Here is a 26700-nt window from a genome sequence, read left to right as displayed (position 1 = left end):
TTTCCAATCAGAATTAAATCTATGAACAGCTCTTGTTCCATCGATACCCTCTACTGAGAAAACAATGATTATGACCAAAACCAAGGCATATTAGACCTAATTTATAGTTTTGTCCTATGATCAAACTAAATGAACAAAAACATCACCTCATCAACAAGCAAGTTGTCCACCGTCAGCTCGGCAAGATCTGCCACCTGCCTCGCAAGAACAAAGAGTCCTTTCTTCTGCAACTGGTTCAGAATATTCCCACACACATACTGTAGGGTTTCCACACTGCAGTCAGAGAAGAGCGAGTGATCGATGGAGATTGACGTTTCCTGCAGGAGATGAGCAAGTTGGCTCAGTTTTTGGAAATCCGGACCTAATTATGAGAGGCAAACCTTCAATTATGCATTGCAACATAAACTAGATGTGAACATTTCAAAATGTTTTAATTTATTTAATTTTTTTATTTTATTTTATTATTTATTTCGAACAGAATAAAATAAAAAGCAAGTGTGAAACAGCATATAAAAAACAAAACAAGAATATTTATAAAGTGTCATAAACAATATCTATAAATAAATCAAATCGTATGTGTCCGAAAAGGAGCAGGAAGAAGCCCCAAAGCTTATTAATTCCCACCCCTTATTCAACTGCTTGCAATTATCTTATACAAATTTAGCAGCTTAACACCATATGTACACCATCCACTATATGTACACCAAATTATTTACATTTATACACTAATCAATTGGAATATTTATCAAGTAACAAAGTTCCATTATCCTGAGGAAAGTAAGACAATAATGTGGAATAAACTTTGAGGTAACTATTTATTTTTGGGGGGTTGGTACAACCTACAAAACTGGTAAAAAGTCTTCACCGTTTTTCAATATCCTGTCATCCAATGATGACGTCCAACAATGCTGGAAGGGGCTTTTTTTTTTAGATTAAAAATATCATTTTATACTGTACAAATTAATATCAAAATAATTTAGCTTGTTATTATTATATCTGCCTAAGACAAATGCTGTATTAAAAAAATACAATTAACTGCATTTGTCTAATAACAAAATGTACTGTTGGAAGTTTTACACAAAGTTAATATTGGGCAACTGGTGGAGATGCTGTGACTTTAACAAAGCCTCAAGGTGCCAAGAGAACACAAAGTGCTGGAGTAACTCAATGGGTTAGGCAGCACCTCTGGAGAACTTGGAAAGGTGACGTTTTGGGCTGGGATCCTTTATCAGACTCCAGTTGCTTGTTTCTGCAAGGTGGGCTCACACAAATTGTCGTTTCACTTTCTTCAATAGAGGTGAAATTGAAAAAAAAAGTTACCAGAAAAGGAAAAAATGCCATATGACTGATAGGGTTACCCAACCTTGAGACTATCAGAGATATCTATATAAATTGTTCCAGAACTCCTTCATTGTAACAATGTGAAAATAAATATGATGTTCGTATAGTTATATGAGGGTAACAATTGGAGAGTGTTTTGCCTGATTTTCAGGCACAGTTTCTGTGACTGTTGTGCGCAGTAACACAGACATCACCATCAATGGGATCGAGTATCAACCTGTGATTGAATTATAAAGGATATCTCTGCATTGCTGACCACTACACAAGCTAAGACACCCAGTAAGCTCATGTTTTGCACTGGTTTAACCATTATTGGCTGTTAAATGGCACCACTGGAGATCACAAGGGGTAATTTTTGTAAATCTACTTAAAACATCAGTGAGTAGAATCACTTCTTGCCTCCACATCAGAACCATGTGCTACTCCTGCCACACACGCACTCCATGTCTTGGTCCCTCTCTAGTCTCCCACTTTATCCCAGAAATGCCTGAATCCAGCACCCAGCTAGTTAATGTTGGTCCTCCACAGAATGGATGAATTTGTTCCTGGGCTGAGCTAATGGTTACAACAATCCTGCCATCTACTGACGGTGTGTGAAGACAAGCATAGCTTGGTCCTCTCTAGCATTGTTTAGGCACAGTGGTTGTTCACACTGTAACTCAACATCGTTATCAATTTCTCCTGTTTAAATTACTTGCAGTTTCTGCTTAATTAGAACTTCTATTGCTAAAATAGACAAATTAGACGAGGGTGTCCAAAAGTCAAAGTCAGATTTGAACAGTCATGAGTACTTATGTAGAATATTATCGAGCTGCAAACACTGGCTGTTCCATTCATTAGCAGAATATAAGGAAAACGTTCTGTGGAGTTTCATTTTGTTACCAGTAACTTATTCAAAAAGTATTTCACATTTGTGAAAAGTTCCAAATGGGGACTTTTCATCCGCTAACAAACCAAAGAAAAGATGAATCTAATCATCATGGGTTCCCTTTCAGCAGAAACTTGGTTTGCAAGCTTTTTGTTCCTCTATAAAAGGTAGAAAAGACGTCTTTGAAATAATTTTAAATTATACCCTATTTGCTGAATAGAGAGATTACAGTAAGCTATCACCTTCCTGCATGATTCATGACAAATAGAAAATTGCTTCCATATGATTAGATTCTGGTTTATCCTGTATGAAATTAATTTCCTTGTTCAGGAATCAAAGCTTTTACTAATAATGCAAACCATATGCCATCCTTCTCCTTCAGATGTAAACTGATCTGGGAGCTGTGTGCTGATTTCATTACCTTGCATTTTTCCATTTGATACCAGATTTTATTCACAAGCACAGTGAAGCCGTCCTAGACATTTGCTTAACGGCAAGGTACAAGGGTCATGACAGACAGTACTGAAAAGTGTCAGGCGATTACAAATCAAATGCTGATCCTGGATTCCCACTGAAAATGATCCTGGCACAGTCTTCTAACCTGTCATTTACAAAAAGATCTGATTGAAGTCGCTATCACACCTGAAGGAGCGTGAAACACATATAACAGCAGGAGAGCAGTTTAGAAAATCTAACACTGAGACTGTTTAGAAAAATGAGGAATATATGAGGACACCTTTTTATGGAACAGATATATTGTGATGTATTTCACAAGGTGTTTGAAATGTGAATCAACCGAATATCCCTCATGTAAAAGGAATCAGGGAGCCTTCATGGTATTAGGATTATATACAGCTTCCTATTTATTGACAACCAAATTCTTCATCGTCTATGGTCATGACTTGCCCCCAACCGTTTGTCAAAATGATTCAGTTCGGTGTGGGTGCACAACTAGAGTTCACAGATGGTTTGTAGCTTGCTCTGTTCTTACCCGACACAAGAGGAAGCACCTGATTGTCATTTTATTTTGTAAGGAACCTAAGGCAGTACAGGAGATTTCATGGAGAAAATGCTCTTCATTTTGACACGCAACTTGCATGTGAGCTGTTTGTAATGTAGGACATGGGTCAGGAAGCTAACAATTGTCAAGAGAAAAAATAGCATCGAGTGTTATGGGTCATATTGTTCTTAAATGCCTCAGGCACTTAGCCTCAGCAATAAGTGGTTTGTTTTTCATGATATACCGCACAGAATGCAAACCTGTGTTTAGCAAGAAATTAGGAAAGCAAACGGTATCATAACCTATTTTACAAAAGAATTGTAGAATAATAATAAAGAACTCCCAATGCAAATGTGTTGGGGCTTATGAAACCACATCTGAAGCAAGGTGTTATTATTCCCTTTATCAGAAGACATGTTTGCCTTAAAGGGAATCTAATATACCTTCCTAGGCAGAGGGAATTAGTTGATGAAGAGATAGAATTAGACTGGGCATACAACCCTTTGTACAGAGCAATCTATTTGAAATATAAAGTTCTTCAAGCAAATGCTGAGAGGCTAATCTGCTGCAGAGTCTAGAAATGTGCCCCTTCACTTAGTAAATGTGGTCAACCACCTGAGAGTGATGTGAGTAGAAACTCCGCTCAAAGGATTCCCAACATTGAGAATTCCCCATCCCTAGTGACTTGATCTTTGAGTATATGTGATGTACTTGAAGGCACCCCAAGGTTGGGGAAAAAGCACTATGTTAATAAAGATCTCGATTTGAAAACATCTTTACCATTAGATACAAAGGTGTAGTCCACATCAGCCAGTAACTGCAAAAGCTTTCCAAGTTCATACTGTGTTGGACATTGTTGCATCATCAGCTTCAGCAGCAGACTAGCCTGTGACTCCATCCACTCCACTGAAATGTTCGTGTCTGGTTTATCTGCAGCCTTCAGCTGTGGTAAGGAAAATAAAGACTGGTAAGAATCAAGTTCTGTACATCTGGAATATTTTAAGACACTCAGAATCATTCTTATTTTGTTATGACTTTTGCTAAACTATAGGCTTCTGGTGGTCTTGGATTATCACGCACTATCACAATTTTCAGCAGGATGCCCACAACTGCTTAATGTTCCTTCATATCAACAGACCAAATTTTAGGTTAACATATGGAATGTACTGTATATATGGACAATGTAATCAATGCAGCCTTGTTATTCAGCACATAATCTAGTTTAGTCCTGAGAGTGTGATGTTGCAGCAGGTAATAAAGCTGCTGCCTCATCGTTCCAGGGACCCGGTTTCCATCCTGGCCTTGGGTGCTGTCTGTGTGGAGTTTGCATGTCCCCTCCATAACTATGTGGCTTTCTTCTGAATTCTACGGTTTTCTCCCACATCCCAAAGGTATGTTGGTAGGTAAATTGGCTGTTGTAAATTATACCTTGATGTATGCAATTTACACAAAGAGTTAATAGGGAGACGATGGGCATATGAAAAACATGCAAGTTGCAGGATAGAGGGAGTTGAAGAAAAGAGCAATGGGATTAATGATTGCCCTGGGAACTGGCATGGATCTCATGCTTCAAATGGTTTTCTTCTGTGTTGTAAGTATAATAAAAGATTACACATTGTGACTAAAAATGACATCCAATATAATTCTGCCTGAATTGTACTTTAAAATTATAACATCAGTTATCGCTAGGAAACAATTCATAATTCTATTTCGGTGTAAAATATCTATGGACTTTTCTTCAAAGGATATTTGCAAGGTGATTTCCCAACTTGGTGACAAACAACTGTGTAAATATATACCAGGCGGAAAATTAACACTGCACCAAATGAAGCTCAATATCTGCCTAATCTTCTGTACTTCCCTTCAAAAAGGTGATTACCCACTGACTATGCTGTAAAATGGCAATTCACTGAATAGGATATACTATTAAAGGATGGTAAGTTATCAAACCAGCGCCATCCATTGTTAGATTCTGCAGTCCACTATCTGAAGCGGAAGTTCAAGATGGTTACACAACATCTGTGGAGATCCGGGTCATGGCAAGGTCGCAAGTGGATATCATGAAACCATTAAGCACACAAGAAGCCATTTGCCGGACAAACCAAATAGTCCCCCACACTGTTCTTTCCCCATCTCTCTGCACTTTATTCCCCTTTGGAATCTATCCAATCTAATCCAAGCACCACATCATGAAGATGTCAAGACCTTGGAGCGGATGCAGATAAAAATCATTGGACTAGTTCAATGGATAAAGGATTAACATCGACAGAAAAAATGGGATTGTTCTCCTTAGAGCACAAGAGAATAGATGGTTTCAGTCAAAATCAAGAGGGGATTACACTCAAAAAGGGAAACCATCAACAATTTCAACTTTGAACAGATTTTAATGAGCCATTATTTTGAACTGCTGTGGTCTTTCTGGTGAAGATATGTCTTGATGATATCGGGACAGGAATTTCAGCATTTAAACACAGTGACCAAGAAGGAATGGCAATATATTTGTCAAGTCAGGAAGGTGTGTGCAAAGAGAACCAGAGACAACTGGTTGTAGAAAGCTTATATTGTGCCATGAACAATTAGTATCTGGAATTTGCTGCCTGTTGAATGGTGGAAACAGAGAAACCATGTTGAATTTGATATAAGAATTTTGTTTGTCTCTTCTTTCTTTCCTCCCCAGGCCATTTTATTAAAAAATAATTGTTTGTCATCTGTATTAATGTGTGTCATCTGTATTATAAGAGAAAGTAGGGGGCATGTAAATTTGCAAATGACACCAGAATTGTAGATATGGTGGACTGAGAAGATGGTTGCTTCAGGTTTCAAGAGTGTAGGTCAACAGGAAGAATAGTAAGAGGATGGTTGATGGTTTTAACTCTGTCATATGCTTTGGGAAGTTAAACTAGTGCAAGACATTCACACCTGACAGCAGAGCCCTGGGGAATGTTGTTGAACAATCAGATTTTAGGGTACGCAGGGAGGTGAAGGCGGCGTATGAAGAAGGTGAAGAAAGTGTATGACACGCTTGTCTTCATTGACTGAGGTACTAAGTACAAGAGTCGGGACATCATGTTACAGCTGTACAAAATGGTTGTGTGTGTGCCTGTGTGTGTGTGTGTGTGTGTGTGTGTGTGTGGAGTTCTGGATGCCACACTATGGCAACTATATAATTATGCTAAAGGGGATGCAGAAAAGATTCACAAGGATATTGCCTGGATTGGAGAGCTTGAGATCTAAGGAGAGGCTGAAGCAAAGGAGGCTGAGAAGTGAAATGATAGATGAGTGAAATGTTGAACCACTCGTACTCATCAACCTCTCCTTTTCTCTCGTAGTTCATGTTGAGTCCACTGTGTACAATTCCCTGATTGATGGCAAACGCCAGTCTGCTGATAATAGTTTTGCAGATGAAGTTACGATGGATATGAAGTTGGATATGGTTACGCCAATAAGAGTGATGGTCTTTATCTAGTCTCCAAGACCTCACTCGTGAGGCAGCTTCTGGAGAGTTCAAGAACAGTGCCAGGAATTGGCAGAATTCAGCGGCAGACATGTAACTAGTGCATCTCAAATGCCAACAGAGGAGCCTGAAGTGCTGAAACGAGAACGCAGTGTTGATATGGAAACTGATCTGGTAATGAGTTTCACTGGATATAATATTAAAACCAGCTTCTCTGACCATTTTTCTGCTGTTCTTTGTTTATTCTGGAAAGGAGCCAGGAATGAAAACCATGTCATCACAGATGGCATGAAGCTGGGGTTATTATGAGGAGGATCTGGAAATCAGCCAGGCCATGCATCTGGAAATATTTTAACATTGTTCCTTAACCTTTGAATGAATCCACCAGTCTGAAGAAGGATCTCAACCCAAAATGGCACCTATTCCTTTTCTCCAGAGATGCTGCCTGGCCCGCTGAGTTACTCCAGCATTTTGTGTCTATCTTCAGTTTAAAGGAAAAGTCATGTAAAGGGAAGGGAACATACAGTAAAGGGAACTTCACTGTATTCCATAACCCAGCTTCAGAATCCTTTGTCATATACTGTATACTAATACATGAGCAGAAACAGCCACGTTGTAGCTCTGTGAGCAGTTAAATGTAATGTGGATCTTGCTGCATCACTGATAATCTACTCACCCACTACTTGGCACGGTACAAATGATTTACTACACATGAAATTTGGCAGAGCTTTCCTGTCTGGTGAAAAAGTTTTCATATGCTAAATAATCCAAGTTTAACTACGCAAGTGTCCTTTCCTTGAAAGGCTAAGTGCCATTATATAACAATCTTTCAAAAATCCCTCACATATCTTAGGTATGTTGCAAAGCCTACCTGAAGCGTCGTTGAAAATCTGCCGCTGAGGGTGTGCGCGATTTTGGCGCCGTTTAGAGGGGGCGGGTTTAAAACGCGATTTTCTCTAGGCTGTTCAAATCGAAGATGTTCAGCCTAGTTAATTATTAACGAAAAATCGCTGGAAGTCCCCGTCGCAAAAGCTATTATTAGTTTTAAAGGCCTCGTATAATAGTTATAATAGTTTAAAAATCAATCTCTAAACCCGCGACCGCCAGCAACCGCAGGGTCTCATAAAGCAAGCAACTGAAGGTAGGTTGTATATTTTTACATTAAAAAGGGCTTCTAAAGATCCCTTTATACAAAGTTTAATATTGCGAGTAGCTCATTTTGGGCCCATTATATCCCGCAGTATTTTTCTGGGCATTTGGGGGCACAAATCTACCGCAATGTGAACGTTCTAAACCAGCGCGTTCCACAGGGACCCACTAGAAAGCTGATTTAAATGGGCATTTATTTACAGCAATTGAACACTAAATTCCTTCCATTTGGTCTATAAATTAATGTAAATGAAATTTAAAAATCATGTTTTATTGTGAATTATTTGTGAATATTATTTGGACATTTAGGCTATTTAAAAATGTTAATCATTTATTAAGAAATGGATAGATGTTTAGATCTAGTAATTGAAGTCTGAAATTAGCTACAATTAGGTAACTAACTAATTATATGCTTTAATTTCAGGTCATCCAAGTAAGATTATTTTATATTTGTTTCAGAATGCTTCAATCTATGATAACTGAAAATTTCATTCAGTTCTCTTAAATTTTAAGAAAGTTATGGGCTTTTGACTGTTCACGATCACAGCTTTTTTGTTATGTCCATAGAAAATCAATAGGGAACAAGATGCTCATTTCCGAGTATGAAAATGGCCATAACATTTTAAATACTTGAGATATGAAAGTGAATTAGGTGTCAAATTAAACTTATTTTTATGCTTTATCTGATGGGATAAATTACAGACTTGATTTTTAAAATCTCAAAATTTTGTAACATTGCTACATATCTTGTACAATACAGTTAAAAACAAATAGTAGTGTGGATGCAGCACTTAAAAATATACCTCAAACTACTCGTCTGCACTGAATTGTATACAGTTAAATTATGTTTATATTGGGGCCATGTTCATTGGGAAATTCTGAGGATGACATATTGACATAGTGGAATATTTGTACCTTTTTATATGTACAGCAGCTTTGACAGGGATGATGTTCCAGTTACCCACCATTCAAACAAAACACCAACATTAACTATCACCCTACAATCCTTTGTATGGTTAGGCAATACTCAATCATACAAAGAACTCATGTTAATGTGCACAAGGGCGTCACGGGTTATGGGGAGAAGGCAGGAGAATGGGGTTGAAAGGGAACGATAGATCAGCCATGATTGAATGGTGGAGTGGATTCGATGGGCTGAATGGCCTAACTCCGCTCCTATGACTTATGAACCTATGAAGGACCCCATGTTGAATATTGCGAACTAAGAAAATTACAAATGCTTCAAATGTACGTGCATTAATAGAATTTCTGCTGGATCAAATTTACAAACGTGGCTCTCTTGCTGAAACGGCTGAGTCTAATACATTTCCTAACTTAAATGGTTATCCTACACTCTTTGAAACACCAGATCAGGCCCAGAATGGGCCAGCGAGTGAACAACAGGAAAGTTGATCTCATGGATCTCTTAGGCGCCTTTAAGCCATGGAAAACATATTTAGAACAATTTATGAAGTGCTCAGAGTGAACAATTGCTTCCTTGTCATGTAATTTGATATGAGAAAGGGGATGGGGAAAGAAAGAGTTTTTCCATACAGTTGCTATTCTTCAGTTAATGCTGCCAAATTCAATGATATTTAAACATATAAAGTTCAATTGTTAAATATAGCTTGACGTCAATTCTTCCTGCAATTCCACCCCCACCCCCCTTAACTTTCTTTTTGAGAACCAGAAATTAGTGACAATGGCCTCTCTCAGCATGCTGACAGGCCCATGGGCAATGTACCCCATCTATTTCCTGCATCTCTTCTCTCAATGCATCTCTTCCTGGCCTGATCAGAGATAGGATTCTTCTCAACCTCATCTTCCACTTCTCCAGGCTCCATGTTCAACAGATCATCCTTCACGATTTCTGCCACCTCCAATGAGATTCACCACCACGCCACCTTCCCACTTGTTTTCCCATTCAGCACTGAAGGGCCCATGCCCTTCACAACTGCCTGGTCTGCTCTTCTATATCTACCATTCCACCTCATAGCTCGTCCCAATGCAATCAGAGGAGATGTAGCTGTCTCTTCTGATCTGTCTCTTTACCTTGTCTTGACCCACCATTCGGCGACCCAATCTATGAAGTTTCAGAATAATTTGCCTTTCTTCAAACTTGCACTGACTACTCTCCACTGATGTACCCAAATGCAGATTAGATCACCACTATGCAGAGTGACTGCATTCAGCCCACAAGAGTGACCCTGAACTTGTCATTTTAATTCTCTACCCTGACCTATCTGCCATATACTACACTGTTACTACAAAGCCCAATGCAAGTCTGAGAACCAGCACTTCGACTTCTGTCTCGGCACGCTGAAACCTCAGGGGGACAATGCTAAATGTAACACTCGTCTGCTTCGCTGCAAGATTACCCATTTATAATCTTAACTTGATTTCTCTCCCTCCTCTGGCCCTGCCTGAGCTACTGGGCATTTCCAGTATTCTTCTGCCGTTTTCAGATTTCTGACGCCTTTCACAGCTTGAACGAATCCCCTTCATTGCTTCCATCGCAGTCACAGCCCTCAATAATCTATTCACTAGCCAGGTCCATAAACATTGAAATAATCTGAGCTAACTTCAAAGTCAGTCAAAGTCAAATTTATTCGGCACATGCACCAACTAAGACTGGCTGCGGAGGCCACGAATAGGCCCCGACCTCGGGTGTTTCACAGAGGAAGAGGACTTAACTTTTTGATGCCTTTCCCCACAGTGGAAATTTTTGATTCTGTTGTGGGGGGACGTTCATGTTGAATTCTATAATGTGTTGTGTTATTTTTCATATTTTTAATTTTTCTATGGATGTACGGAAACTTTATTATTTCTTTTATGTAAAGCACTTTTGGTTTCAACGCGAGTTGATTTAAACGTGCTATATAAATAAAATTTACTTACTTACTTACTAAGGCACAGTGAAATGAATTTGCCAGCAGCGATACAGTTGGAAAAACCACACACAACACTATAGAATTCAACACAAACATCCACCACAGCATTCTTCACTGTGGTGGAAGGCAACAAAGTTCAGTCAGTCCTCCTCATTTTGTTCATCCATGGTCAGGGCCATAAACCCTCCGTAGTCGCTGCTACGGACGGCCAGATGTACAAGCCCTCTCGTCTGGATGATCGAAACTTCGACGTCGGGACGGTCGAACACACTCCGCTGCTTGGAGCGCACGAATCGGCCACTTTCTTACCGGAGACCGCGACTTCAGGATGTTATAGGCTGCAGGCCGGCGTTCGGAGCACTTCCCCGGCGATCCCCGGCAAGGGATCCCAGACTCCGGATGGTAAGTCCACGTCATGCCCGCGGCTAGAAGCTCCGCAGACCAAAACCCCATGATGCCAAAGTTACCAGGCCAGCGATTGGAGCACTCGTTTCTGGCGACCCCCGGCAAGGGTTCGCCCGCTCCGCGATAGAAAAGTCCACGCTGCGCCCACTGCTGAAGCTCTGGGCCCGACTCCGGGAAAGGCCGCTCCAATCTAAGCAGTTAGGCCGCGAGAGGGGAGGCGGAGAAGCGACATGGAAAAAGTCGCCTCTCCGTCAAGGAAGTGACTGAAAAATGGTCTCCCCCTTTCCCCCCCACCACCTTCCAACCTGCTATAGGAAGGATGCCATTAAGTTGAAATGGTTGCAGGAAGGATTTATGAGGATTTTGCCAGGACTTAGGGGGGTAATTCGAATTTCACTATACCTTAATTGGTACATGTGACAATAAACTGACCTTGAAACCTTGAGTTATAGGGAGAGGTTGGAGAGGCTAGAGCTTTATTCCTTGGAGGGCAGGATGGTGAGGAGTGATCTTATGGATTCATATAAAATCATGAGGGGAAGATATAGGGTGAATGTAGGAAACCTGTTCCTCGGGTAAAGGGAATCAAGAATTAGAGGGCATAGGTTTAAGGTGAGAGGGGGAAGATTTAATAGGAACTTTATTGCACAGAGTATAGGGGGTATATTGAACGAGTTGCCAGAAGTAGTTGCGGCAGGTATAACAACAACATTTAAAAGATATTTCGGCAGGTGCATGGATAGGAAATGGAACATATTAATGGGAGAGGCAAAACATGGGTAAATGGGACCATCTTAGATGGGCCATCTAGGTTGGCATGGATGAGTTGGGCCGAAGAACCTGTTTCTTTGTTGTAAGACTATGACTCTGACAAAGGGAAACAATCTGAAAACATCCTGAATCCCTGTAAATTACTCTAACGTTCCTTCCAAGTGACAGGGTCCAATGAGTAAAAAAGGGCCGAGGGAGACTTAACATCATTTGAAAACAATTATAGTAACACTGAGTTTATTACATTGCAAGTTATTGGAAAAGCTCTAAATTGCGAGACAGATTCCATTATTTCAGTAATTACAATCCCCAGGAAAATTGATTTTAGCCTCTAACTTAGTCTGACTGTCAAACATCATTACAGTTTTAAAATGTTGACTCCAAAACATTGAAGTTACAAAGATCCCCATTTAATGAGCTTGGAACTAGAAGTCTGCAGGTGGAACTCAGCAGATGAGGCAGCATCTGTTGAGAAAAATGGACATTCGACATTTTGGGTCGAGACCCTTCCCCTTCCAGCATCTGTGGTTGTTTGTGCCTTCATTTAATGAGGCTGCATGAGTAAAACTGACCTTTACGCATTGTTTTCAGAAGTGGAAAATAATAAATCATAATGATTTGATTGGGAGACTAATAATCACCACCAAGCAGACAAGGAAATCAAGTACAGTTAATTAAATAACAACTGGTATTGGTTAAAGGTGACCATGCAACCACTGCATTGTTGCCAATACCCACCTGCTTCACTAATGTTCTTTGGGATAAGAAATCACTCTGCCCTCAACCTGTGGTCTGATCCGCACCTCAATGCCACACCAATATAGGTCATTCGTAACTACCCGCTGAGATGGCCCAGTAATCGATTCAGTCATCAATGTCTCAAGAACAACACCAAAACATTGTTAATTCAGAAACAATGGTTCTGAACTTAAAGAAAGGTAACTTTGAGGGTATGAGACGTGAATTGGCCAAGATTGACTGGCAATTAATTCTAAAAGGGTTGACGGTGGATATGCAATGGAAGACATTTAAAGACTGCATGGATGAACTACAAAAATTGTTCATCCCAGTTTGGCAAAAGAATAAATCAGGGAAGGTAGTGCATCCGTGGATAACAAGGGAAATCAGGGATAGTATCAAAGCGAAGGATGATGCGTACAAATTAGCCAGAAAAAGCAGCATACCGGAGGACTGGGAGAAATTCAGAGACCAGCAGAGGAGGACAAAGGGCTTAATTAGGAAAGGTAAAATAGATTATGAAAGAAAACTGGCAGGGAACATAAAAACTGACTGCAAAATTTTTTATAGATATGTGAAAAGAAAGAGATTAGTTAAAACAAATGTAGGTCCCTTGCAGTCAGAAACAGGTGAGTTGATCATGGGGAACAAGGATATGGTGGACCAATTGAATAACTACTTTGGTTCCGTCTTCACTAAGGAAGACATAAATAATCTGCCGGAAATAGCAGGAGACCGCGGGTCAAAGGAGTTGGAGGAATTGAGTGAAATCCAGGTTAGCCGGGAAGTGGTAAGTGGTAAGAGATTAGTTTACAAACTTAAAGCACACGGCATTGGGGGTTCAGTATTGATGTGGATAGAGAACTGGCTGGCAAACAGGAAGCAAAGAGTAGGAGTAAACGGGTCCTTTTCACAATGGCAGGCAGTGACTAGTGGGGTACCGCAAGGCTCAGTGCTGGGACCCCAGCTATTTACAATATATATTAATGATCTGGATGAGGGAATTGAAGGCAATATCTCCAAGTTTGCGGATGACACTAAGCTGGGGGGCAGTGTTAGCTGTGAGGAGGATGCTAGGAGACTGCAAGGTGACTTGGATAGGCTGGGTGAGTGGGCAAATGTTTGGCAGATGCAGTATAATGTGGATAAATGTGAGGTTATCCATTTTGGTGGCAAAAACAGGAAAGCAGACTATTATCTAAATGGTGGCCGACAAGGAAAAGGGGAGATGCAGCGAGACCTGGGTGTCATGGTACACCAGTCATTGAAAGTAGGCATGCAGGTGCAGCAGGCAGTGAAGAAAGCGAATGGTATGTTATCTTTCATAGCAAAAGGATTTGAGTATAGGAGCAGGGAGGTTCTACTGCAGTTGTACAGGGTCTTGGTGAGACCACACCTGGAGTATTGCGTACAGTTTTGGTCTCCAAATCTGAGGAAGGACATTATTACCATAGAGGGAGTGCAGAGAAGGTTCACCAGACTGATTCCTGGGATGTCAGGACTGTCTTATGAAGAAAGTCTGGATAGACTTGGTTAATACTCTCTAGAATTTAGGAGATTGAGAGGGGATCTTATAGAAACTTACAAAATTCTTAAGGGGTTGGACAGGCTAGATGCAGGAAGATTGCTCCCGATGTTGGGGAAGTCCAGGACAAGGGGTCACAGCTTAAGGATAAGGGGGAAATCCTTTAAAACCGAGATGAGAAGAACTTTTTTCACACAGAGAGTGGTGAATCTCTGGAACTCTCTGCCACAGAGGGTAGTCGAGGCGAGTTCATTGGCTAATTGGCTATATTTAAGAGGGAGTTAGATGTGGCCCTTGTGGCTAAGGGGATCAGAGGGTATGGAGAGAAGGCAGGTACGGGATACTGAGTTGGATGATCAGCCATGATCATATTGAATGGCGGTGCAGGCTCGAAGGGCCGAATGGCCTACTCCTGCACCTAATTTCTATGTTTCTAAATGTTGGCCTTGATAAAACTGCCAACATTCCATGAATGTTTTTGTTTTTTTAAAGGTATTTAATCTTTAGAGATTTTACAGCCTATTCAATTACAGGTGCAAATTGCTCCTTTAAAGATAGGATTATGGATTTTAATTTACTTTAGAGATACAGCATGGAAACAGGCCCTTCAGTCCACCGAGTCCGCACTGACCAACAAACACCTGTACACTAGTTCTATCCTACACACTAGGGAGAACTTACAGAAGCCATTTAACCCAAAAACCTGCATGCTTTTGGAATGTGGGATGAAACTGGAGCACCCGGAGAAAACCCATGTAGTCACAGGGAGACTGTACAAACTGTGTACAGACAGCATCTGTAGTCAGGATCGAACCCGGGTCTCTAGCGCTGTAAAGCAGGAACTCTACTGCTGAGCTACTGTGCCTAAACACCTATGGGTGTATGCTGTACATTCTCAGTGACATCAAATGATCAAATAGCAAGGTAAATATACATCTTTCCATTTAGTATGGACTCCTAGAAAATCATTTATTTTGGTCATATAAGACCATTCGGTAATAGTACTATGATATACTCTTTTGAGTCAAATACAATCAATAAAAAAATTGGGTCATGGGTCTCCACAATAAGGACACAAAGTCCAGTAAACTCTGACACCAGGTTTCCTGTAAATGTTTTTTTGCAGCTTTTAGTTATCATAATTCCACCTTAAGTTTCAAGTAAATGCTGTAAGTCGTTCTTTGCACAGGAGTATTACGAAGATGGTGGTAAAGGATAGGGGCAGAGAAGAGTAAAGTTATTAGATTATTTTTTTTAAATAAAAGAAAATTTTAGAATGGTGAATATGAAGATGATAAATTAAGCGGGACAAAATTACCTTAAATAGGTTATAATAAAAGACCTCATCCCAAAATACTTTTACTTGTAGAAATACCCCATATTTTAATATGCTCTACTTACCGAAGCAAAACACTTGCGACAGACCTTAATGATATACTAGTTACATCTGGTGAGGCTCTGACCCGCTTCCACTGAAGGAGTACAAAGATAACCTGAAGTCTGAAGAAGGGTTTCGGCCCGAAACGTCGCCTATTTCCTTCGCTCCATAGATGCTGCTGCACCCGCTGAGTTCCCCCAGCAATTTTGTGTACCAACAAAGATAACCTTGCCTGATTTTGCATTGTTTCCACCCACTAAAATCAAACAGCCCCCCCATTCCTACAGGACATGATACCTTGCTGAAAGGGGAATATTTAAATATTGACCTTTGAGTTATTAGGGTCAGGGCACGTCAGAAGAGCAGCATATGGTGAAATCAAGAAATGCACAAAGAATACAACCCAATGCTGCTGTATCATATCTTGTGGGAAAGACCGGCAGCAACTCTCAACGAACATTCACTTTTTAATACAACATCCCATAGGATACTATTCGGCACATTTTGTACTTTCTCTTTGAAAGAGCTCTTCAATTAGTTCAACTCCCTATCGAGATGGAACATCTATTGATTTGTGATATATTAATCGCTACATTGATTTGAATACGCCTCAGTGCCCTTAATTCTATTTCTTGGAGATTTTCCATGATTAAGACATGCTTAGGAGATTTTACTGATTAAATCTTATTTAGCCAAATTGCAACAACTGCATCTACTAATCTTACATCTGGGCAAGAGTTTATTTTGCCTTTGACCTGGTTGAATTATTGATAAACAGGAAGGTTGAATGGCAGGCACACAAATAAAATATAATCCTCACACAAGTAGTTTTGCATGTGTATGCATATAAACAGAAGTCACTTGCAGTGCTAAGCAATTTTAAAGCTGTAGTTTGCAGGAGCACCAGATTCAAATTCATTGAAAGTTATGAATTGCTCTTTACAAGTTTAAGAGATAAGATAATGAAATAGTTTAAAAAAAACATTGGACAGATGTTTAATGGTTTGTGGGTTTTACTCCCAAATTTCTAGATATGTCAGAGATGCACATTTTGTGTTTTTCTTGTGTGTAGGACTTAGGTGTCGAAGGGCACTGCACTCAAGTCCCACATACTCATACTTACTTTATCAGCCAAGCATGTTTTGTAACAAACAAGTAATTTGATGTGCCATACAGTCATACTTATACTACACATGGGAAAACACAAAGTGTGCATCTCTGACTAATGGCCCTGTCCCACTTTCCCAAGTTACTCACAAACTCTCCCGAGTTTTCCCCTTGATTTGAACTCGGAGAATTACGGTAACAGGTACTCGGGGCTATTTTTTTTAAACTCGTGGGCATTTTTCAACATGTTGAAAAAACGTCTTGACTTACCTGATGCCCCGTGTTACTACGGCTGGCATTACGAGCCGCTATGAAACATCTACGGACTCCTACGGACTGGCTACCGATATTACCCAACATTCCCCTAGTTCGAATCAAGGGGGAAACTCGGGAGAATTCGTGAGTAACTCGGGAAAGTGGGACAGGGCCTTTATTGCAGCTTATGTTCTGTTCTGCTTTAAGACAAGGCAGTTCAACTGACACAGAAAGATGATATATTGTAGACTCACAGACACAAGACATTTTTGGAATTCTTGAATTTTCAATGTTGCTTCTTGGTAATTTTTGTTTTCTGTGCAAAGTTTATACATCTCCAGCATGCAGACCCAGGGACAGTCCTTCAAAAAACAAAAATCAAGTTAAGGTAACTAGGGGAAAAAGACACTCTTTTATTAATGTCTGAAATTTATAGCATTGGGTGTCAAGTTCAGCTACAAACCAAGCAATATACTTTTGTCTACAATACTGATGTACAATACGAGCAGTGAAAATGCTATAGAGCGACAGGTTTATGCATAACATTGTAGACAGACTGCAAACTTACAAAGTAAGCAACAAGATAAATGAACAAATGATCCATCATTTTGGCGATATTGACCAAGGGAGGAAAGTTGGTCAAAGAGCTCTCATCTGCAAATACTGTCTTGGGGTTTTCAACATCTCTTAGCACAACAGAACTCAGAGTTTCTGTTTCAGAGATATTGATTCAGCAATATGTAGTTTCTGCAATCGGATGCGTCTCCTTTATTAACAGTCACAATTACAATACCTTTGAGATTTTCTGTCACATCTTCCTCTTCCTGTCATGGGAGATAAGGCTGTGAACTTTCACTTCCTTGTCTGCAAGTTTTAGAATTTGAACTCCATTTGAATTAGCATTCCATACTCCCTATTTGGTAATCATTCCTTTCCAGAGGTTTGTAAATTGCCCGACACTGGCAATAAAGTCATACAAAAGGATCAGTTTGTTTCCCTCCACGATACGAGCGCAAGTCACTAAATGCTGGAGAAACTCTCTGGATCAGGCAGCATTTCTGGAGAACATGGATGGGTGACATTTCGGGTCTGGACCCTTCCTCAGACTCGCAGAGTGAGATGCTGCCAGACCCGCTGATTTATTCCAGCATTTTGCGTATATCTTTGGTATAAACCAGCACCTGCAGTTCCTTTATATTACATATTATTAATCGATCTTTATTTCCAATTTCCAGCAGTCCGCAATATTTTCTTTTGTAATTTCAAATGATCCACTTTGCTCAGTAAAGTTGGCTATCCCAACAGAACTAATTAAATGATAATTCAGGTGGTTGGCAAAGTCAAGCAGCATGGAGACCCACTAGGCTGTCTTTCTTTGCTTTGATAAACTTTTCATATATACTGGCCAAGATATTCCAGATGAATTTACATTGAAAAACATGTAAAAATGCTTGCTGTAGATCAAAAATAAACCAGAAAATGCTGGAAACGCCCAATCGCATCCACAGAGCTAATGTTCCAGATCGATGGCATTTTGCTATAACAAATGTCACCGACCTATTATGATGAAAGGTCATCACCTTCAAATATTCAGCCCATTTCTTTCTCCACAGACACTGTCTAAACTGCTGAATATTTCCAACGTTTTACATTTTTATTTCCAATGAAATATATGCATCACCTTCTGAAAAAGTTGAAATCCTCGGACAAGTTGTTTACTTTTCCTTCTTCCCAACAGCACCTTCCACATCAGCGACAGATCGTGGAGATTCCACTCGTGGTACTCCACCGAATCATCGAGGTGTTTTGTAACTTCAGAGATGGTCACATTATCAGAGGACATCACAATCCAAACACAAAGACACTGAAGAACATCAGTTTCCTGTGAATGAGAGGGAGAGTAATTCCTCACTGCAGCACTGGAATAGAGATGGCGCTGAAGGCTAAAACCATTACCTCTCGAGTCATAGATTTTCCTGCCCCCAGCTTAATCCAGATCTATACAGCGATGGAGGCTGAGGGGCGACCTTATACAGGTTTATAAAATAATGAAGAGCAGATAAAATGAATGGTCTGTTATTTTTCCAGGGTAGGGTAGTGTAAAAAGTAGAGGACATAGGGTTAAGGTGAGAGGGGGAAGACTTGAGCTCAGGGGCAAAGTTTTCACCCTGAGGTGTGGTGTAAGGAAGGGGCTGTCAGAGGAAGTAGTAGAGTCAGATACAATTGCAATGTTTAAAAGACACTTAGTCAGTTTCATGTATAGGAAAGGTTTGGTGGGGATGCGGTCCAAAGGCAGGCAAATGGCTCAGGAAGGCACCTTGATCATAATATAAAATTGTGCAGAAGGGCCTGCTTCCGTCCTGTGTAACTCTATGACTGGAGTCACTTAATCCCATCTTCCTGCCTCACCTCATGAATACATTCTGTGGTGATTAAGTAGAAATCCAGACTAAATTATCTGTCAGATAAATTCAAATCCCATCACCTCTGTAGACAATGAAATTAAAAAACATAAAATATTATTGTCATGTTGATGATCGCCTCAGTTGAATTCTTTAATATCATTTTTATAGCTCTCAGAAAAAGTTAGTTATGATAAAGGGTCTCATATAAAAGTTAATGAGTCTCTAAATTTAAATTTCATGAATTTTCCATATGGGCTTTAATAGGAAAAATGTTTAATCGTTAGAAAGTGTCATCAATAATAAGACTACATCTGCAATTTATCTGTTAGTTGATGGATCATGTGTGGCACAATGAAAACTTTGCTTTATATAATGAGGATTTATCGACATAAGCACTTCCTTTCAATGATGAATGTTCTAGTAAAGATCAGTTCAGACAAATTTTAAATCGTTTCATACACAGATTTGACTGGAGACCAAGGTCACTGAATTACGTGGATTCCATATGTAGCTAAGTTTCTCCAGACTGGTGATATTCCATAAATCTGTGAGGAAGCATTCTAAATTTGTATTAGGACGTTTTTCCTTGAATATGATATTCTGTCACATATATGGAATTTCAGGTCATTTACTTTAAGATGCTGTGATTAAGTAAAGTTTAGTTCTCAAGGGCTTAGGTCCCAGAGAGCATATTCTGAAAATGTGATTTCAACACAGTTGAAGCTTCTGCCCTTGTTCGGTCTCACTTTGGGACAATAGGCTCCGTTGTCACATTTGTGAGAGCGAGGGTGGGGTGTGATGTCAAGAGATCAGAAGGATGCAGCTGCCCAGGAAGTCAACATGAGGACAGCTAGATTATTTACAATGCAAGGCAGCTCTTGGGCAGAGAGCTGGGGACAAGAGAGAGGTCAAGTCCTTGGCTTCCTGGTGGGAAGCTGAAAGGTCAAGAGTAAACTCAAGTGGAAGTCAGACACAGGGTTAATAAAAAAACTTTTACAGGTTTGCACCAACTATTTACAAGTGAGGGTAGCAGGTGAAAACAGACAGGATGGGAGGGAAGCTATATAACATTCAAACACATAAGGACATGTTGTAATTCACTCATAATTATTTCTAAGTTAAAACAGAAAGGATAATTCCGGATGCAACATGTTGTCAAATTGCAGCAGGCTTTTAAACAAACTATTTCTCTATTTTGTGCAAAGGTTGAGAGATTAGCTTGTTTTCAATTGATATGTACACCAAATCTTATTTTAATATGTATTCAGTACTAATAACTGGAATGAAATCAAATTATTTGGAGATTATAATTTCATACTGCGTCAGAGTTCAACAATTCTAATTATTTCTCAGTAATGTCTAGAAAGTACACCATCTGACAATCTGAGTCTCATAGAGGCTCACCAAGTTTAAAAAGCATGTTCCTCTACAATGCCACATTAATCCACTCTAGTTCTCAAATGAACTAAATGCTCTCCCAGGGAATCCAGGAGCGGGGAGAGGTGAGTTTCCATTGTATTACACGTCCTGAAAAATATGTAGTCAAACAGTGCTCTACATGTTGCCAATTCTCCACGTTGCAAGGTTAAAACAAAAATGCCTGGCTTTGATTATCAGAATACAATTATAATTACATACAACCCTTGTGATGTGATTTCAAACAAGGGCAATCTGATGGAAATTACTGAGTAATAGGCTATTTGTTTTTTTTCTAAAGTCGTAAATACCAGCTGAAAGTCAGGGTCATTCTACAGGATAATGCAGTGATTGAAGAAAGATTGCTTAAAGCCATGTAACAATTACATCGTATTAAACCAAGATCATGTCTCTCTAGCGGATTTTAGGAGATCCATATCAGCATATTCAAGAATGGAAGGGGATGTGGGCTAATGTTTGGGGTATCATCACCAATGTCCCAGTCAATGTTTAACATTCAATCAAAAAAAAATGATCTAGTCATTTTAACAAGAAGTGATTTGGAGAACCTACCATGTTCAAATTGGCTACCATGTTTCCTGTAAAAATGACTACACTGCATAAAATATTTTCAGAGATCCAGAAATCAAGAAATGAGCCCCATAAACGCAAGAGTTTCCTTTTTCAGTTTCTTCCACATATTTGTAACAATGGTTTTAGTATGAATATTTAATTCAGCAAGAAAAATCTGACCTTATGCTGAGACTGAAAATTGGTGCCCAATTTGCTTTCATTCTCTTTTACACGGGCAGAAACATAACTATTCAAAAGTCATCAAAAAAAATTAGATAAACGCTTAATCAAGCTAACGCCATTATTCAATTCTGCATTGGTGGCAATTTCCAGATGATTAAATTTACCGGATGGCACCCACTACAAAGGTATTGTGAATGAATAGACTATTATCATTCTCGTTAAGGAATGCAAATATGTTCGGGTCAATCCTGCACATATATACATTCGTTAAATAGAATTTCTTGGCAATTAGAAACAGGTTTTGAGAAAAGACAAACAGTTCACTAAGAATCTATATGGGCTGAATTTATTGATCACAGAATACTTATACAGCAGCACCTGTGAAGTGTGAAGAACAGTGTTAATGTTTCAGGTTGGCTTTTCTTCCAAATTGGCCAGGTCCGACCCAAATTTGAAAGGCTGATTATCTGAAATTGTTGAATTCAGTGTCAAGTCTCAGTCATGTGTAAAAAGAAGGAACATGAGGAGCCCATATGACATGAAGAAATTCAACATCCTTTGCTTGAAGACATTCCTTCTCATCAAAATCAACAAGGGCCTACTCCATATTGTGAAACGGTGACCTCTGGTTCTTAGACTCCTTAATCAGGAGAAACATACTCCCTACATCTGGCTTGTGGAGAATTTTATAAATTTCAATGAGATCTCCTTTCACTTTTTCTAAACTCTCTAGAATACACGCCCAGTCAGCTCAATTCATCCTCATATAGCAAACTCCCGCACTCCCCCAGACCTTAGTGGATCTTTGCTGCACATACACGAGTAACCAGACTGATTCCTGGGATGTCAGGACTTTCATATGAAGAAAGACTGGATACTCGGTTTGTACTCGTTAGAATTTAGAAGATTGAGGGGGGATCTTATAGAAACGTACAAAATTCTTAAGAGGTTGGACAGGCTAGATGCAGGAAGATTGTTCCCGATGTTGGAGAAGTCCAGAACAAGGGGTCACAGTTTAAATATAAGGGGGAAATCTTTTAGGACCGAGATGAGGAAAACATTTTTCACACAGAGAGTGGTGAATCTCTGGAATTCTCTGCCACAGAAGGTAGTTGAGGCCAGGTACACAAAAATGCTGGAGAAACTCAGCGGGTGCAGCAGCATCTATGGAGCGAAGGAAATAGGCGACGTTTCGGGCTGAAACCCTTCTTCAGACAGGTAGTTGAGGCCAGTTCATTGGCTATATTTAAGAGGGAGTTAGATGTGGCCCTTGTGGCTAAAGGGATCAGGGGGTATGGAGAGAAGGCAGGTACAGCATACTGAGTTGGATGATCAGCCATGATCATATTGAATGGCGGTGCAGGCTCGAAAGGCCGAATGGCCTACTCCTGCACCTATTTTCTATGTTTCAATGTTTCTATCATAATTTCCGCCACCATCAACATGATGTTACCATGGCATTAATCTTCTCCTCCCTTACAGTATTCTAACAGCTGCCCATATTACCTGCCTGTTCTTGTAACTCTTTCTTTCCCATCATCATGGACTGCCTTGCTGAAGACCTCTCTGTTTCCAAGGGAATTTCCTGTCAGCTGTCACTTTAATGCTCCATCCCACTCCCACTGTGTGGTTTTTATTGCATCTTTCCTCTAACATTATTCGGATTATATTTCCACCAGAGATATCACCTGAAATTAGCCTTCACACCAGCGCCACCACCATTAGCCTCATTAAATCTTGTGTCCCTCTCCCCTCGCTGCAACTTAACACATTTGATTTTTAACTTTGTCAATTTCTGACGAAAGGCCTGATAGATTATGCCTGTTTCTCTCTTCACAGATGCTACCGGACCTGAGTATTTAGAGCAGTTTCTATTTTTCTTTCACGTCTGCAGCATCCACTATATTTCATTTTAAAAATAATATTCACATTGATTTGCTATTTACAAGGTCGAATTTAAAGGACATTTGAATGTGGGAATATTTATTCTCACACAGCCTTTTCTCATCATTGAACTCGATCAGTGTAACCTCCATCGTTTCTTCTTCATACAACTTATCAAATATCTGAGCTATGCACCTGAACCACCGCACTTGTTAGCCATATCCTCATTCTGTCTGTGCTCTGGGAAAGGAAGACTCTTCTGAACTCGTTAATGGGTTTGTAATAGCAACATAATTATCCCTATGCGCACTGTGATCAAAATGTCATTAACTGGTGTTACGTGCATTCAGCAACAAGAAACACCTACCTGAAAACATGCAGCCAGAACGCTCAACACTGGTGCGTTTTGCCGTACTGCCTCACTCAAAAGATATCGCCATGGATTTGTACTATCTTGGCACCTATAGAGAACTTGAAAGAGATCTTTTGGGGACTTGGTCTCTTTGTCGGCTTCTTTCTTCATCACAGTACAACTCGCTGGCTTTTCGTGAGAAACAAATTGCAAATTCTGAAAGGCTAACGTCATGTGGTCCTGCAGAATGGGACTGAAGTCTTTTAGCAGTCTCTTCACCTATAGAAAGGATCAGATGGTATCATAAGGACAAGGTTAAAAGTATAACAGTACTACAGTACTCTCTAAGCGTTTGATGAACAACTCAAGGTACTTAGAGCAATTTACAATCTTTTGTAAAAATGTCCAAGGCCATTGAGTAATTGGGCCCTTACAAAGCTCAACTTTACTTTTACAGAAGTAAAGTCATTCAGACAATAATTACATTTTCCCGTGCGTAGGTAGGGTGATATTTCAGGTTTATGGATAACATAACATAATAGATTCTCTGAGCAATTCCAGTTCAAAATTGAGGACTTTAAAAAAGGTAAGCTGTCAGAGAATAATTTCCTCTTCGCAGAAAAGTGCTGCTGCATGAAGACATTTTGCACAAAATGTCTGATCCCCTTCTACTTCTAATCAGTTGTGTGGAAAGAAAATGTCAACTTTTATTCCTGTGCAGGTCCACAGGTTACAGATTATCTCCAAGCCCTTAGCCAGCCCACACACAGTTTAATCTCAATGTGACATCCATACTTTTCACTGTTACCACTGAAGAAGCTCTCTTTCAAACGGAGCTAATGGCGCAGCTGGTAGAGCTGCTGCCTCATGGTACCAGAGACCCGGGTTTGATCCTAACTTCAGGTGTTGTCTGGCTTGTTTATAAATGACAGACTTCTAGCCTAGAGTTTTCCCACCAGTGTGGTAGAGGAAGGCAATGTACAAAAGCAAGGGCACAAAGACATTCATATCAAGGGTCACGTAAACCAAATCTCACTCCAAAATCATATTAGCAGAGATGGAAACAGACTGTTCAGTTGTCTATAATAAAATGTGGTGACACGAGAAGAAAAAGAGGCAAAGAGGAAGCAAATGCAACTTAATATTTCAAGCATTTTACCTCTTCTGGTTGGTAGTTGTGCAGTTGAGCAAATACTATAAACTGCAGCCATTCATCTTCTTGGGCACAAGCCTGAAGGTAGGCCATGCTCAGGGGGATGTCATGAAGCCTGCAGAATTGTGCCATCAGTGACCACTCCTGACCAGCTTCTAAAGATACCCTGCAATTCAATAAGCTCAATGTTATTTCTGATTTGATGAAGCTGCACCGTAACAATTGTACAAAAAGCGAGAGATTAGTTATGGTTGCACATTTTTGATACCTCCATATATTTTTTCTTTGTATGTTCTCCCAAGTAGCATTCTCTAAATGTGTAAGCAATTCTTCTGCTGATGATCGATTCCCTTCAACCAATTTCTGAAGTTTTTCAGCTGGGAAAAAACACAATAAGACATCAGGGATTAATTTTAAAATGTATTTAAATATGACTTTATTGCAGTGTCCAGTGAACATGGAAATTGGCTCACTAACCGATGCTGAAATCATAAACAAAAATTCATCAGAAAATGAGAAGTTCTAAAGGGGTTAGTCAGAATGTTAGATTATTAATACCGGATTTCCCGGCGTCGAAGACGCTGTTTTTTACCGTAAAATAAGGCTAAAAAAATTACCTGCGTCTTGGAAGCCGAAGGTTAGGTTGTTCATAGGCCTATAGCTGCAGCAAGTAAGAATTTCATTGCTCCATTGCCAGTATAGTATGACAATTAAAAAACTCTTGACTCTTGCGATAAAGGAAATTGATGGTGGGGAAAAGGTGGGTTAGACAGAGAGGTTGTTGTAGACAAAATCTTTCTTTCAAAATTAATTCTTTCTAGACGGTGGTGGCGGTGGACGGAGGGGAGGAACGGTGACGGTGAGTGGGCTGGGGGCTTGGAGGCGCTCTGGGGGTTCCACGGTCAGCTGCAGGAGGTGACCCGGGTCACGGAGGCAGAGCGGAGGCAAGGGAACAGCGCGTCGAAAGGCGAGGTGCTGGTGGAGTGGGCCGCTGGAGGCCCCGCAACAGCCTGGGGCTCTATTGGATCGGGCGCTGCTCAGAGGCTGAGGATGTGGCCTGCAGCACTATCAACAATACGCAATGCAAATGGCCGCCACCACGGCAAATGTTTTTCCCCCCAAAATTTAGCAACTCAAAATGGGGTGCGTCTTCGATGCAGGTGCGTCTTCGTCGTCGGGAAATACGTAAATAAGTAAAAATGCAGAAACGACTGTGTTATTCTACATTATAGAGTTATAAGTAAATCTAAATTTAATGTAAAAAGAAAACCCTGAGGATGAGTCCTCTGAACTAGTAAAATGTTCATAGACTTTTATTATCACTACTCTAAATACTACCAATATTCCTTTGCTGCAATTCTTGACTTAAATGTGAATCTCTCCATTTTCACAGCCTTTGTTGGAGAGCTGCTATTCAAATACTTCCCTTCATTGTATCTTTTCCACCACAGGTTTGCCTACTACAATGGAACGTGCCACCTGGAGCATATCACTATTTACTTGTAAACTTGCCAGAACTATGCTGCTTGTAGAACTCTCTGCTCATTGCTATGAGAGAACAACCCAAATTAAAGGAATTTCTAAACGGTGTTCATCCAGCAGATGGAAGAGCAGCTTGGAAGTGTGAGGTGATGCATTTTTGGGAAATCCAAAAGAGGTAAGACAAATACAATAAAATAGGACGTTAAGAAATGTTGATTAACAGTGGGACCATGGAGTACATCCACAGTTCTCTGAAAACAGCAACATAGCATGGTGAAGAAGGAATGTAGCATGCTTGTCTTCATAGGTCAGAGCATTAAATGTAAAGTTGGGATGCCTTGTAGAAATTTTACATAATATTGCTTAGTCC

General features: G+C 40.0%; 1 protein-coding gene across 2 annotated transcripts in view; it reads right to left on the bottom strand.

Moving 5' to 3' along the window:
* Nucleotides 1-26700, bottom strand: part of spg11 (SPG11 vesicle trafficking associated, spatacsin) — a 114915-nt gene that overhangs the window by 23471 nt on the left and 64744 nt on the right. For both annotated transcript variants that reach the window (XM_033050633.1, XM_033050634.1), the window contains exons 23-29: nucleotides 25117-25225; nucleotides 24855-25014; nucleotides 23711-23974; nucleotides 18564-18764; nucleotides 17137-17244; nucleotides 3990-4152; nucleotides 147-361 (exon numbers count right to left, since the gene is read on the bottom strand). In XM_033050633.1, coding sequence (XP_032906524.1) covers nucleotides 147-361; nucleotides 3990-4152; nucleotides 17137-17244; nucleotides 18564-18764; nucleotides 23711-23974; nucleotides 24855-25014; nucleotides 25117-25225 — 1220 coding nt within the window. The remainder of the gene's footprint in view (nucleotides 1-146; nucleotides 362-3989; nucleotides 4153-17136; nucleotides 17245-18563; nucleotides 18765-23710; nucleotides 23975-24854; nucleotides 25015-25116; nucleotides 25226-26700) is intronic.

The sequence above is a fragment of the Amblyraja radiata genome, chromosome 34, assembly GCF_010909765.2.
Source record: "Amblyraja radiata isolate CabotCenter1 chromosome 34, sAmbRad1.1.pri, whole genome shotgun sequence".
In the NCBI taxonomy this organism is placed as follows: Eukaryota; Metazoa; Chordata; class Chondrichthyes; order Rajiformes; family Rajidae; genus Amblyraja; species Amblyraja radiata.
Note: the sequence above shows the minus strand (reverse complement) of the source record. Positions and strands in the feature narration are given on the sequence as shown.